This window comes from Erithacus rubecula, assembly GCF_903797595.1.
Source record: "Erithacus rubecula genome assembly, chromosome: 2".
NCBI classification, from domain to species: Eukaryota; Metazoa; Chordata; class Aves; order Passeriformes; family Muscicapidae; genus Erithacus; species Erithacus rubecula.
In genome coordinates this window covers 81,048,018-81,061,951 of record NC_136685.1, presented here as the reverse complement: position 1 = coordinate 81,061,951, position 13,934 = coordinate 81,048,018, and the positions used below count along the sequence as shown (strand labels likewise).

Genomic DNA, 13,934 nt, shown 5'->3' with positions numbered 1-13,934 from the left:
TGTAATATTCAAGTGAAGTGTAGGTGCTCTGCCATCCAGCACTGTGTGGCATTCCAAAAATTCTGATGGCTTCTGTGCTTCACACACTGACCAGAGACCAAGGACCTTTCTTCTTTTATCTTTTTCTGCAGAGAAACTTAGAAATTTATGGTTAAAAGAGCTGCCCAAGACATTGCACAGTCTTTTTAAACTTGATGTAGAAGGAAAAGAAAGGGAAAGGATTGGGGGGGAAACCACCTTGGGAATAACAGGCCATAAATATGTGTCTCATCTCCAGACCTGCACTAAATGCCCCTAGCACTTTCTCCTGGGCCAGATCAGGTCACAAAACACCCTAATCCCATAAGAGAAAAATTGGAAATAATCCACTGAAATGTCACAGCCAGTGTGAAATGCATCACACCAGACACATCATTCTATAGTTCACTTAGAAGGGATTATCTACCAGATGTACTTGCCTACATCTCTCATTTACCACACCTGTTAGTCTAGAAATGGTGAAAGATGGCAGAAATTAGCAATCACTGGGGAAAAGTGATTAACATTAACATTCCAAAGCTGCTCACAAGCAAAGAAGGAGTCGCACTGGTGTGAAGTCTTAATTTGCCCCCTTCTGTTTGACTGTATTTGAAAACGTCTAATTACATCACAGCATCCCATTCTTTCTGGGGGCTGCTCTCCCTGTTCCCAGGGACAGGCTCCTGGAGCTCCTAAAATTATGTGTGCCTAAAATTATTGAAGGGAATGTCCTCCATAGAATAAAATTTGGGATCTGTGGGGGTACATACTTAGAAATAGTTTTCCCCCAGAGCTTTTTCTGGGTGTAGTTTGCTGCTCTGCAGTAGCTAACTGCAGAGTTTTCCATGGCAAGAGATTTTTTTTTTTTTTTTTTTTTTTTTTTTTTTTTTGGTTAGCAAAAGCTTGGCACAGACTGTGGAGATAGAAATGTGTACAGCTGTGAGCTATGTTGTGGGTCAGTGGCTCATTGCAACTGGCATGTGACAGTGGTTAGTGAAGAAATGAGACTGTCCAGTTAACCACAGATGTTTGCACTCTCACTTTTCTGGGATACAGAGCCCAGCCCTGGGGCCTCTCCCTGCTGGGCACTGCTCACTTGCCCTGAGGCTGCAGCACCCAAAACCAAAGTAGCAAGGCAGCAGTGGAAGGAGTGTCTCTGTGCTTGCTGTGCCCATGGCTGGGCGGTGCTGGGAGGGGATGACGTTATTTGTGCTAAAAAGATAATCTCCTACGTGGGCATACAGCAATCTCTAATGAGCAGAGGTGATTTTGGAATGTAGTCAAGGCCATAGGTCTCTGACTGGCTATGGCACTCTTGAAATGCTTGTAGTGTGCTAGTTCTGTCTTTGAAAGCATCCTGTGAAATATTCCCAAATCTGATTTTCTTGTAGTAGAAAAGACTGGAAATTAAAAGCATTAGTCTTCAAATTTATGGGACATTTTAAAACAAAGTGTGGGAAATGAAGACAAGTGATTTTGAATCACTGGGGATGCAAGGAAGGACCTTTTATTAGATCACTTCCTATGACTAGAAGAAAGAGGCAGATTTTTAAATGCCCTTTTTTTTTTTAGGTCTGAACTTGAAGTGTTTTATACAGTTTAAATCTAATTTCTCTGTGTATATTCACTCTAGACAATAATTTTGACAATTTAAGGTGTTTTTTGGTACTCGTGGTGCAAAAGAATATAAGGAGGCAGTGTTAGGTTCACTAGTCCTGTGGGACAAAGGTAGAAGAGGGTGGTTGTTATAATTAAAACACTATTGTTGTGATTCAGAGACCATCTGACAGCCATGCAGGATCATTTACCAGTAAAGCCCATGCCAACAATGCTTACAAAAATTGAACCAAACGGAAGGTTTGCATTTACGTCAGATCCCAGCCAGGGCAGTGGGTAGAGGAGAGGAAATACACTGGTAAATGGAAAAGGAACTAAGCAAAATTGGCAGGGAAAGAAATGTTGTTTTCTAGCCCATAATAGGATATGACAAACAATGGATGTAACTTACAGTTATTTATAACAAAGGTCCTTTTGGAGCAGTGACCTCCTCACCTAAATTCTGTAGATGATGGAGATTCACCCCTCCAGGGGGACGGGGTAAGCAGAGAATATTTTGGATTTAATGCTTTATTCCTTTCCTCTCTAGGCTATGGGAACCTGAGCCCCAGCACTGCAGTTGGTCGAATCTTCTGCATTGTGTTTGCACTTTTTGGGATCCCCTTGAACCTTGTACTGCTGAATGAAATTGGGCAGCTGATGCTGCTTGGGGTTCAGCATTGTGCCCGCCGCCTAGAGGAGGTGTTTCACTGGCAGGTAAGCAGTATGCACAAGCACATCTCAAAGAAAAAAAAGATAAGAGGATATGCCTAGTATTTGAGATCCTATGACTAAGAAGGATAGCCTAGCTGACTATTTGACCAAAAAGGCAATTATACGCAGAAATAACTGGAAGCAAATAAATTTAGCTTATGACAGCCCTATGAGGTGTTAGATAAGGTTGTTTATTAATTGAGGGAAATTCTGTGATGAATGACTTCCCCTATAGCAACAGAAGTGATAAAGCATGTGAGCAATGCACAGTCCTAGGCTATCTGGTCTGTTTATCATTAGTTTTAGTTAGAATTGCATGTATAAGTTACATGGAAATGTTTGTGGAACAGGCTTTAAACTGACATGAATTTAGGACTTAAGAAGGTGATGCCCAGTTTATGTTGGCTTGATGTCAGAGTTTAACCTCAGCTGGCATCTAAGCACCACACTGTTACCCTTCCCAGTGGGATGGGGAAGAGAATCAGAAGAGTAAAAAATTCATGGGTTAAGGTAAAGGCAATTGAATAGATAAAGCAAAAGTTCTGCACACAAGCAAAATAAAGGAATTTGTTCACCATTTTCCATCAGCAGGCAGGTGTTTAGCCATTTCCAAGAAAGCAGGACTCCATCACACAAAACATTTACTTGGGAAGACAGACTCCATCACTCTGAACATTCCCTGCTTCCTTCTTCCCTCAGTTCTATATGCTGAGCATGATGCCATATGGCATGGACTATCCCTTTGGTCACTTGGGCTCAGCTGTCCTGGCTGTGTCCCCTCCCAAATTCATGTGTACCTCCATCCTACTCACTGGTGGAGTGGGATGAGAAGCAGAAAAGCCCTTCACACTCTGCAAGCACTACTCAGCAACAATAAAACACCTCTGTATTAACAGAGCTGTTTTCAACACAAATTTGCAGCATAACCCCCTACTAACTACTGTGAGGAAATTAACCATCCCAGCTAAAACCAGCACACATGTGGGACAGACACACCATTTATTATAGTGGAATTCAGTGAATGTCTGAATGCTTTTGTGGAGTCCATCATCATATCATCATCTCCAACTGGAAACCAAACTAAATTTTCCTTGCTGCACTTCTTGTCATGATCTTTTTTATTTTTTTCCTTCCTGTTTTACTAGAATAAAGCTTCCTTCCTGATGAAGACCTGTGCACTGGTAACTGGCTTGTTATTGTTCCTCCTGCTGCCTCCCCTGTTGTTCTCTGACAAAGAAGGTTGGTCTTATGAAGAAGGCTTCTACTATTCCTTCATTACCCTCAGCACTATAGGGTTTGGAGACTATGTGATTGGTGAGTAGTTCTCATTTCATTGCTTTCACCTACTGAACAGCAAATCCATGATATACAAAATTCCCCACTTGGTAGTTTGGCAGCAGTAGCAATTCCCAGACCTGATGATCAGTATGTTGTGGTGAGCATTTGGCAGGTTGGAAAATTCATAATTTCTGCCATAGCAATGCCACCTGTGGAAGAACAAAAACACTGTTTCCTAGTCAGTAAGGGGTATTAAAGTGGCCTGTCCCTTGAATGAATACACCACCAGGAGGAGGGCTATGCTTTAACCACAGTAGCTGCTGAGGGCACACATACCACACTCCAGTGCATCAGCAGCCATTAATTTTAAGCAGATGCCACTCTGCATCATCATTAACATGCAGGGACTGTTTCTTCTGTCAAAACCCCAGATAACTACTTTCTGAAAGGCAACCTAAGTCACTTAGGTATAGACTGTCAGGCACCAGGCACTACCTAGTTTTGGATGCCAAAACCCTTTGCCACAGGAAATGGGATTGGATCCACACCCACTGCACTTGCTGAAATGCAGGACACACCTTTTTGATAAAGACTTTCTCATTAAAAACAAATTGATTATAGAAACACACGCACCCTTGGATTCCTGAGAGACGGAAAGACTAAACATCCTTTTATGGATTTGCTATTTTCTTCATAGCACTTGCTTGATGCATAGACAACTTAGTAGCAGTTACTTTAGGACTTTTCTGTAATGCAACAAAGTTGTGATCAGAGTTTGTGTTAGACACGTGTAAATAAGTTAGGAATAAAGTTAGCTTGGATGTGGGTAGCTAGATGGAGCTTGACAAAAACTGGGTCAGCTCAGCATTTTCCAGTACTGGTTTTACAGATGATGCTGAACTCTGTGCAACAGCAGCTTTACTTCTCTCAGCTTCTGGAAAGGCATTTGGTATTCCTTCCTCTTCCAGGTGTGTCTCCACCTGTGTAGTACATTTGCAACTGGAATACTGACATAGATGCACTAGGTTTGGTATAGGAATAATTTAATACGTCAGTTGTGGTATTTTGCCTTACAATGCTATATGAGTGGTTCAAGTGACCATCACGCTGTTTCCCCACTAGTGTGATGTACAGAACTGGAAGGAATAACTGACCTGCTGGGAAGCATCTCAGCAAAAAAGAACCTGGCAGTCTTAATGGGCACCAAGCTGTCCATGAACCTGCAGAGAGTGCCTCTGTGGTCATGAAGGCCAGAGATAATGTCAGACTGTCTTTCAAGGTTTGGTTGTTCTTGGAGGTTTTAGGACTACTCAGACCTCTTTTCTCCTGCTCTCAGAGACTCTCTTGCTTATATCTGGTTTAACAAGATACATGCAGTTGTACATAAAACCTGCTTACCTCTCTGCCTGCAGGGACCCCTGTTAGATGCTCATAGAATATTGTGGTGCTGAGTGATAAGTAGAGAAACTAAACTGTGTGCTTGAACATGAATAATTTCACTTTGATGTGGATGTATAATTTCAGATTTTTCTTTCTTATGCATGATGTTTGTAATTCCTGAGGAGTACTAGGCTGTTGCTGACACATCATGAAACATACTTAAAACATCTGTTCACAATGCAAAGTGGATGGCATACTTGTGTTTTATGTAGAAATCACTAATCTTCAGTGGTATTTCAACTGTCTTTGATTTACATGTAACGTCTCCTTTGAGGCACTCTTGATCCAATGTAAGAAACATTTTGGGTGATTCTGTTGTAGGGATGAACCCAGATCGCACCTATCCAAGCTGGTACAAAAATGTAATCTCTCTGTGGATCCTCTTTGGGATGGCCTGGCTAGCACTGGTTATCAGATTTTGCATCAACATTCTAGAGAGCTCCAGTGACTTCTGTCAATGCAGCAAGAAGAACACGGTGATGGCAGAAGACTTAATGGATGGTAACAAGAATAACATGACTGGGCTTCAAAATGTGGAGATCTGCACTGACAAAGACAAGAGCGAAAGCACCAGTTGAATCTCAATCTTACCCAGCTCCTACAGAAGCCCTCTAGGGAAGAAAAATATCCTCAGTGTCCTGTATGCTTTAATGCCACCAGAGATTAACCATTTAGAAATGTGTAAGTGAAGCTGCCGTGGCCTGTGAATGGGGTGAAAGTTTGATTATTGAGCTTGAAATGCTTTTATTCTGAATTGAACAATGACAGAATGTTTCATTTGCAGCACCACCAAGTATTGCCAAAAGGACTCTTAGCCAAAAGTAGATTTATGGAAATGTTACCTGCCCTCCCACCTCAAACTGTGAGGTGATTTTTGGCATCCCTGAGCACCACTAGCTGTTGTCCATTTCTTTGCATTTCTTGCAGCCTCTAGTTATAAGTATGGCACTTTGCAAATGCCACAGCCATAAAAGCAAATGCAGTTAATGCAGGGAACAAATAGCGTATTGCCTAAAGAAGTAGAAAGCACTGTTTAAAGCTATCTGGAAGTCATGGCAAATGTGCACCATCACCTATACACTTGTGCTTGTGAAAGGTGGTAATAAGATTTTGCTCTCTGATCTTTCATATGGGGATGGCAATGAGAAAGAGATTTAGAGGTGCCTGGTAGAAACAGATCATTCCATTTTTTTTTAAAGTAATTTTTGCATCAGAGGTCTGCTAACAGAAAGAGACTGTTATATTCAGCTATTAGTAGGCTATTCCTTACTTCAGAACTTGTGTGGGCTCATCCTTTTAAGTTTTTTGCAGGCCAAATGTCATCACTGAACATGACAGTTCATTTTGATAGATTTATATTTTACCACATCTTGGCAGTCAGAAAAGGAGGTCTAGAGGCAATTTTAAGAATCAGTGTTTCCAATATTTTCCTATCACCAATATTAACAAGGGCTACTTCAATCTAGAAAGACTACATTTTCTTCAACTATGATCAAGAGATGCTATTGTGATGAACTTCTCATGTCATTAATGTACCTGACCTATCTAACATCTTATATGTATATAATCACAACTGTCTTTGATCTGCAGAATGCCAGACATGCTTATTTGGCCTTTGTGTCAGTCATGAAACAGAACTTGGTTGGGTCTTTTTAGTTCCATTAAATTCTTAAAAACTTTTGCCATTTATAAAGGTGCAACAGAGTCTAACTCCTGGTGCTGTTTGTGTTCCATTACCTGTTCTTCTAATTTTGTTATTCTTGTTGTGCTATTTGCATCCTAAGCATTAACTTTGAAAACTTCACCATGGCAGCAAATCAGAATGAAGCATTTGGCTGAGCCTTCAGCTTTTGCAATGAACCAAGATTCCATGGGGTTGTTAGAGAAAAGACTGAAAACAGTGTCTGTTGGAGTATGGGATTGAGGAATTAGAAATATGCGTAGCTGTGTTCACAGAAGTGAACTGAGTGAAAAGTGTGTGGGCTTCAGAAACAGAAGTTCTGAAACACAGATAGTGAAAGAAGTGTTTCCATAAGAGACCAGTCTGAATGTTGATATCTGGTGGAAATAATTACAGGAAAAAATGCAGCAAAGGAATCAGCTGAATGAAATTGTCTGTTGACCTTTTTCTGATTGCACAGTAATAAATGTTCTCTCAAATACCATTTCCAGGGGCAGCAGAGATCAGGAGGGAAGGCAGTGGACCTCTTGGATCTTACTGATGCAAAATAAATGCATTTCAAATTTTCAAACATTGGGTAATTTCTTTAACAGCCTTTAGCATAAACTTTTCTGTTCTATGTTTCATCTTGCTTATTTTCACTGATGGATACACAGTGTAGGTTTTACTGGCCTACGTGAAGAACAAAGTGTATTTCTTTAAACATGAGTAAATTAAAATTCCACTTCACAAAATGTGATACCCTTTAATGCACATCCTTTGCACCCTTTTTCACATAGAAAACTTAGTAAGTAAAGGTATAGTGTGAAATCGGGATGCCCAGGAGGTAGCAGGAGTTTCTGCTGTCAAAGCACAGGAATGGCTATGTTAATCTCTTTCAACTTTTATTGAAATGTCACAGACTCTGGAAACTTCTACCAACTCTGCTCTTTGATGAGAAGGCTTAGAGAAGAGTTGAGAAGAGATTCTTCTTTTAAGTTTCAACGTCTCTTGTATTAATCTCATTTTATTAATGTTCCCATGTATTTTTAGACTGTGGATGGGGTCTTCAAAAGTGCCTTAGAAGTTTGGCACCCTGGTCCCACTGAAGAGCAGTTACACATCTTTGGGCAGCTAATTAACGTACATTTCTGAGAGGGAAGGGGAGAGGGACTCAAGGAATAGCCTTGAAGAAAAAAAAAAAAAAAAAAAGATAAAAATGTTTTGCAGATCTTGGTGCTTCCACTGTATGTCAGGGTTCAACCACAGACTTAGGCATGTGGCTGGGTCTCAAGATGCCTCATTATCTGCCCCAGCTGTCCTTTCTGAGTCACTTCCCTCTTCAGCCCTGCTGCCCAGCTGCTCACCATCAGCAGAGTTCTGCCACCCACAGTCTGATATCCCATATTTTATGGGAGACACATCAGAGCTGGTGGCAAGCCACATGGATCTCCAGAGCTACAAGTGCTTGCTTGGATCACCAAAAATTTTAGGAATAAATGAGTCAAACACCATCTCTGACTGGTTTCTCTAACACTGTGTTAGCATGTTGTCTCTTATGAATATCCTTTTCTTGACAATTCCTCTCAGCTAGCTTTTGATGTGGACAGTAGATATTAGTGTATCTGAGTCCCCACAAAGTGCTGTGCCTCTGGTCTTTCCATTCTTTATAAAGCTGTGTTGTGGTTAAATGATATGAATGAATTTGTTCTCATAGGGATGAAAAGAAAGTGGAGTTTTGCAACATCACAAAAACATCATCAATGTGTCTGCTATACCAAAATATGAAAGGTTATCTTCTCAAGGGTAACATAAAGAAAACAAAAGCATGTTCCTGTTATCATTCTTGTCACAGCTGACTTGCAGTCTTCTGTAGTCTATACTGGAAAATTACAGATGCTCCTTGATTGGTTTTTTGGGGGTTTTTCTCTCTTTCTGTTCAGATAAGTATGCAGTTTTCATTAGTAATTTCAAATTAGACTCTCACTGCTATTGTTTTCCACAAGTCAATTTTTCCTTATTATCCTGCTTTCCTCCTTGGGAAGAGCAGAGGTTGGAAACAGGTTTGGTTAGTAGTGGTAGTTGTAAATATTTATGTAACATCAATCTCTAGAGGCTTTTTCACAATCACATAGAGCATAATGTGCTTCTGACCTTTATGCAGTTTCCCAGGAAATCAATCCCTTGAAGCAAGAAAATAGAGGGTGCTACCTCCCCTACTTCAAGGACAAGTTCTGGCTTTAGCCTCAGTGTTTCTTACACTTGCTCTTTCCACTAGACCAAAAGAGATGTTTACCCCTTGGGGAGAGATGTGCCCAGAAGTCTATAACAGGATGTCACAGCAATGTAGTACAGACTGCTCAGAACTGCACAGTTTTTGTCTAGTTGACTACACTATTTTGAGATCCCTGGACTAGAACAAGGAGGCTCTTTTCCCATGATGGTCTATGGCTTCAAAAGAACTCCAGGATGTTATTTGTCTTGCAGCATGTGGCTGGTGATATTTTGTCTGACAACTGATATCCCAAGTCAGTTTAGAACTGAAATCTGTTAGCCCAGAGGAGGTTCAGGGGGATGTCATCAATGTATCTAAATATCTGCAGGGAAGGAGTGAAAAGGATGGAGTGAGGCTCTTATTCAGTGGTGCCCTGTGACAGGGAAAGAGGCAATGGGCACAAACTGAAACACCAGGAAACACTTTTACACTAAGAGAGTGACCTGCCACATATTCTCTGGAGAGGTGATAGTCTCCATCCTCAGAGATCTTCAAAAGCCATCTTTAGGTGACCCTACTTGAGCAGGGAAGTTTGACCAGATAATGTCCAGAGATCCCTCCCAGCCACAACCATTCATGATCATGCATTTTAGGTTCAAATCATCCTTCTCCTAGTAGGCCTCTGTGCACAGCTTTCCCCTCTCTCCAGACTGTCACCATTAATATCCAACTTGCACTGACAGCAGGCCTGCTAGACCTTCCTGCAATTTTGTAGGTGCTAGTTAATTTTTTATCCCACAGTCAGAAATGCACTTTTTAAGAAATGTGGTATGGAGCAAGTACAATTATCTGGGGGGAGGGAAGGTGTCTCATCCATGTGTTAGATACCATTGTACCTTTCCAAAAATATGCAATGATGTTCAGCTTTTCAGGTGATATAGCCTCCTGTCAGTGTTATCTTTCTGCATGCTAGTTCCAGAAGAAGGATTTGGTGCTTCATCTCTGACACACTTCAGGTAAGGCAAACCTCATCTTGGTTTACCCATTCTAAAGTAGAGGCTTACATTGGTAGAGGTGGCTGCTTATCAATTGAATTAGGGCAAAATTTTAATGTACTTATAAGGTCTTATAAATAAATATGTCTGATGGAAAAGGTGGAGGCAATAAACAAATGGTTTTTTCTGTACTGTAGTGCCATGGCCTAGAGAACTCTGTGCTTGATAGTGTCCCCTTCTAGTAGTCCCTTCCTGGATGTGGGTTAAGTGGCATCAGGGCAGATAATTTTTGTGATTGCCTCTGAGCACCTTTTTCATCTTAGAAGGTTTCTTCCTCCTCTTCTTTGCTTCTACTTCTTTTCTTGCTTCTTCTGCTGCTGCTTCTGCTTCTTTTGCTGCTTCTGCTTCTTTTGCTGCTTCTGCTTCTACTACTTCTGCTACTTCTGCTTCTACTTCTGCTTCTTCTTCTGCTTCTTATTCTCCTCCCCTTCCTTTTCTTTCTTTCTTCTTCTTCCTTTTTTTTTTTTTTTTTTTTTTTTTTTAATGTCTGAAATAAGAATGTGGAAACTTACAGTTGAAATGGAGTTGGGTCTAAACATCTGGGCAGCTGTCACACTGTCTGGTCCTGGGAAAAGATTCAGAGGTTTCTCAGAAAGATGGGTGATTACAATGGAACAGTATCTATGCCCTGATCTTTAGGACTGAGATTTAACTGGCTGTTTAGGGAGAGGTTTTTTAGAGGGAAACTGATAAATGTTTAAGCTAGGACTAAACAGGAAGAGAGGACATCTGATACCTCTTAAGTCAATGTGTGTTGCAGTAAGAGCCACTGAAATGCTGTCACTGTTGGAGGAGACAGCAACAACATGGATTATCATATTCTTAAATTGTTTAGGTTAATATAAGTGGAGATGTGGTCTTCAAAACTTTTATTTCCTTCCAAATTTTGAGCTAAAGTACCTTTATTTTTAAGGGAACTTGTACAAGAAAACATTCCTCCTAGAAAATTGATAGATCTATAGTGCTTGAGTCTAGAGCTACCTCTTGAGGCAGAAGCAATTCAGTGTAAATTAGAGGGGTTTTGAAAATGTTTTAATTAATATGGTAATATGTAACCTTGGCTGGTACTGATCTAAACTCACTGGAACATAAGATTTAGTTCTCAAGCAATACAAGTTTCCAAAATCTCTAAATGAAAATAAGAACATGCCTACCAAATAAAGCTATAACAGATTAAAACAGAAAGGGAAGGAAAATAACAGGAAAGAAAACGTTGAGGAGAGAAGGCTGTGGAGTTTATTACTCATTCCTAAGGAACCTGGTTATCAAATTTGATTAGGTTCAAACTTTTTTTTTTAATGCCTTTAAAAGCTATGCCTTAAATAAATGAATCCAACTGTATTTAGTTAGTAATTATGGAAATGCTTCAGAAATTCAATGTATCTGGTGAATAGGAAGGCCCAATGCATAAATTTATGGGTGTGCCAACCAGCCCCAGAGGCAAAACTGAAGAAGACACATAGTAAGGATAGGATCAAAAAGGAAGGACTAATTGAGGCAAGGAGAAATCCAGCAAGACAGCATTTGCCCAGCTGACTGTGGTAAATAAAAAAAGGTAATTGAGGGACATTTCCACATAAATAAAAATTAGAAGCAACCTAATTTGGATAACTACTGATCAAAGAGTCATGATTGTACCACAACTGCTATTACTTGACATTTAATTCTATTACGGGTTGGAGTTGCAAGACTGTTTTTAAAACTTTTCACTTTTCCAGGTTAATGTTGCTAATCACTCTTCCTACTACTCTTGGATCTGCTAAGTTAGAACACCGTTGTGGTACTAATGATCCTCTGCACCTCAAACTGATAAACAGGGTGCCTTCCAAACACAGGTTTAAATCTGTTGATTAAGCTTTGGTTAGAATGTAAAAATGCAAATTTTATGAAGTATAGTGCAGAAAAATATATTCCTAGAGGGAAACTAGGATGGATGACTGCATGCTGTACTGAAAGTATCATAAAAAGTGCCTGTTTTCTTGGTTTTATATGATTTTGCTGTCAACAAAGCACAATGAGGAGTTTCATTAGTTGTGGGTTTTAAAATAAGGGAAAATTGCTCCTCAGTAATCAATGAGTGCACCCAAAATAAAGCCACATCTTCGATGTTACTTAATAAGGAGACTGAAGCATTGACACCATTTGGATGAGAGGACTTCAAAAGTCTTACAGCACTTTTTAGTCCAAGGATTCCAAAAATGCTGGGTCATACTTTTCTGTGTCTGTCCTTTGAATTTTGAACTGTTACTACAGTGCACAACATTGTCTCTTTGTGTTTGTGTGAAAGTGCTGCTAGCGTTGCAAATTGCATTATGGTCATGTTAATTCCTACAGTACATTCCCCATATGGCTCTCACCACTTTCCCTGCAAATAAAACAATATTTAATGGTTTCTTCTTCATAAACCATTTCTTTCTCATAATTTTTTCAATATTCTTAATTTTTGCATCACATAATATTCTGAATTAGAAGAGACCCACAAGATCCATCCAGTCCTACTCTTAAGTAAATAGCTCATAGTGGGATTGAACTTGCAACCTTGGCATTATTGGCACTATGGTCTAATTAGCTCTGATCCTACATTAGTTTCCTCAGAACTCCAGAGGCAAACTCAGCTCTGCTCCTCTTGTATTTCCCCTGTGTGCTCAAACCCTTCTCCTGTGCCAGGAATGTACATCAGAGTCTTCTCTACTGTGCTGAGGCCAGGACTGCATGGAATACAAAGAGAAGGGGCAGGAGCAGAGGGTTTGTAAGATCTACTTTTCCTGCTCCCTCTCGCCTCTCTCAGTGATGTTAACTATAGGATCCAGCTCTGAGGAGTGCTGAGATCTCCCCAATATCTGCACCAGTTCTGGTCTGCTAGTCTTTACCTTGAGGGGAGTCAGGGGATCCAGACAAGGTTGGCTTGCTTTCAGTTTGGTTGTAGTGTATTGGAAAGCTGAAGCTTTTGTTGTCAGCTGCAGCCATGCTCCAAGCTCATTTGGCATGTGGGCAATTTGAAGGAATGGCAGCACTTTAGATCTTCAGGAAAATCCTGGAGGAAGATCGTGATGGCTTCACACAAGTTTGTCTTCCTTCTGAGAGGGTGCTGGCTGTAGTTATTCAGGAAGTGCCAGGCAGCAATGAGTGACCCTGGGAACTGAGCCCAAAATAGTTCTCCCCATGGATTCTCTTGAGATTCAGCAGCTCTGGATGTTGTTGCTATTTGTTCCATGACAGTGTTGCCTTTGGAGTTCAGAACAAAATGTTCAATGAGCATTGAAGGCACAGGATTGAATCTGAGGATATCTTTTGATGTGACATAAAATGAATGACATCTAGTAGCCACAAGAGTTCTTGTTTTGTTCTTGTTATGACTATGGACTAAAAGTTTTGAAGTTTAGAACCTGTCCCAAAATTTCTTCATGATTTCACAAACAAGGATATTTGCCACTCTATCTTGCATCACCCCTATACAACCTCTAATTCTCAGAACAACAGTACAATATTCCCTGCTATGCATGGAGTAGCTAACAGAGGAATTCACTGAATCCAGAAAATAATTAAAGGAGCTAACCAAGCCAGTTAAAAAAAAAAAAAAAAGGGAAAAAAAATAAAAATAAACAAACAGGTGAACCCCACTTTTAATCATAATGAAGTACTTTTGTCTGGACTAGGTCCAAATGCTAAGTGTAAAGCCAGTACTTTGTCTTGAAAGAAAATGGAATAAAATGCTTGGGTTTAGTATCTGGGAAGGAGGGCTCAATTTTAAAGTCTTTAGTCTGACTCAGGTAGGGCAGGCCAGCAGTATGACATGATTGCCACCCACTTAAAGTTCATGGGCAGGCCATTTCAGCCACTCTCGAAGCTGTTCCACTGCTCATAAATTATTAACTTGGCTGTGAGGTACAGAACTATTAGCTATCCTCTCTCTTGCTTCATGAATCACTACATGTGTAAATCTTTGTGTGGATTTAGT

At 40.3% G+C, this 13,934-nt stretch overlaps 1 protein-coding gene across 1 annotated transcript in view; it reads left to right on the top strand.

Annotated features, from left to right (window-relative positions):
- KCNK17 (potassium two pore domain channel subfamily K member 17) overlaps positions 1–7,298 on the top strand; it is a 39,001-nt gene extending 31,703 nt beyond the window's left edge. Inside the window, exons 3-5 of the mRNA XM_079329380.1 lie at positions 2,165–2,331; positions 3,474–3,642; positions 5,368–7,298. Of these exons, the coding sequence (XP_079185506.1) occupies positions 2,165–2,331; positions 3,474–3,642; positions 5,368–5,624 (593 nt within the window). The 3' untranslated portion in view covers positions 5,625–7,298. The remainder of the gene's footprint in view (positions 1–2,164; positions 2,332–3,473; positions 3,643–5,367) is intronic.
- Positions 7,299–13,934: the final 6,636 nt, after the last annotated feature.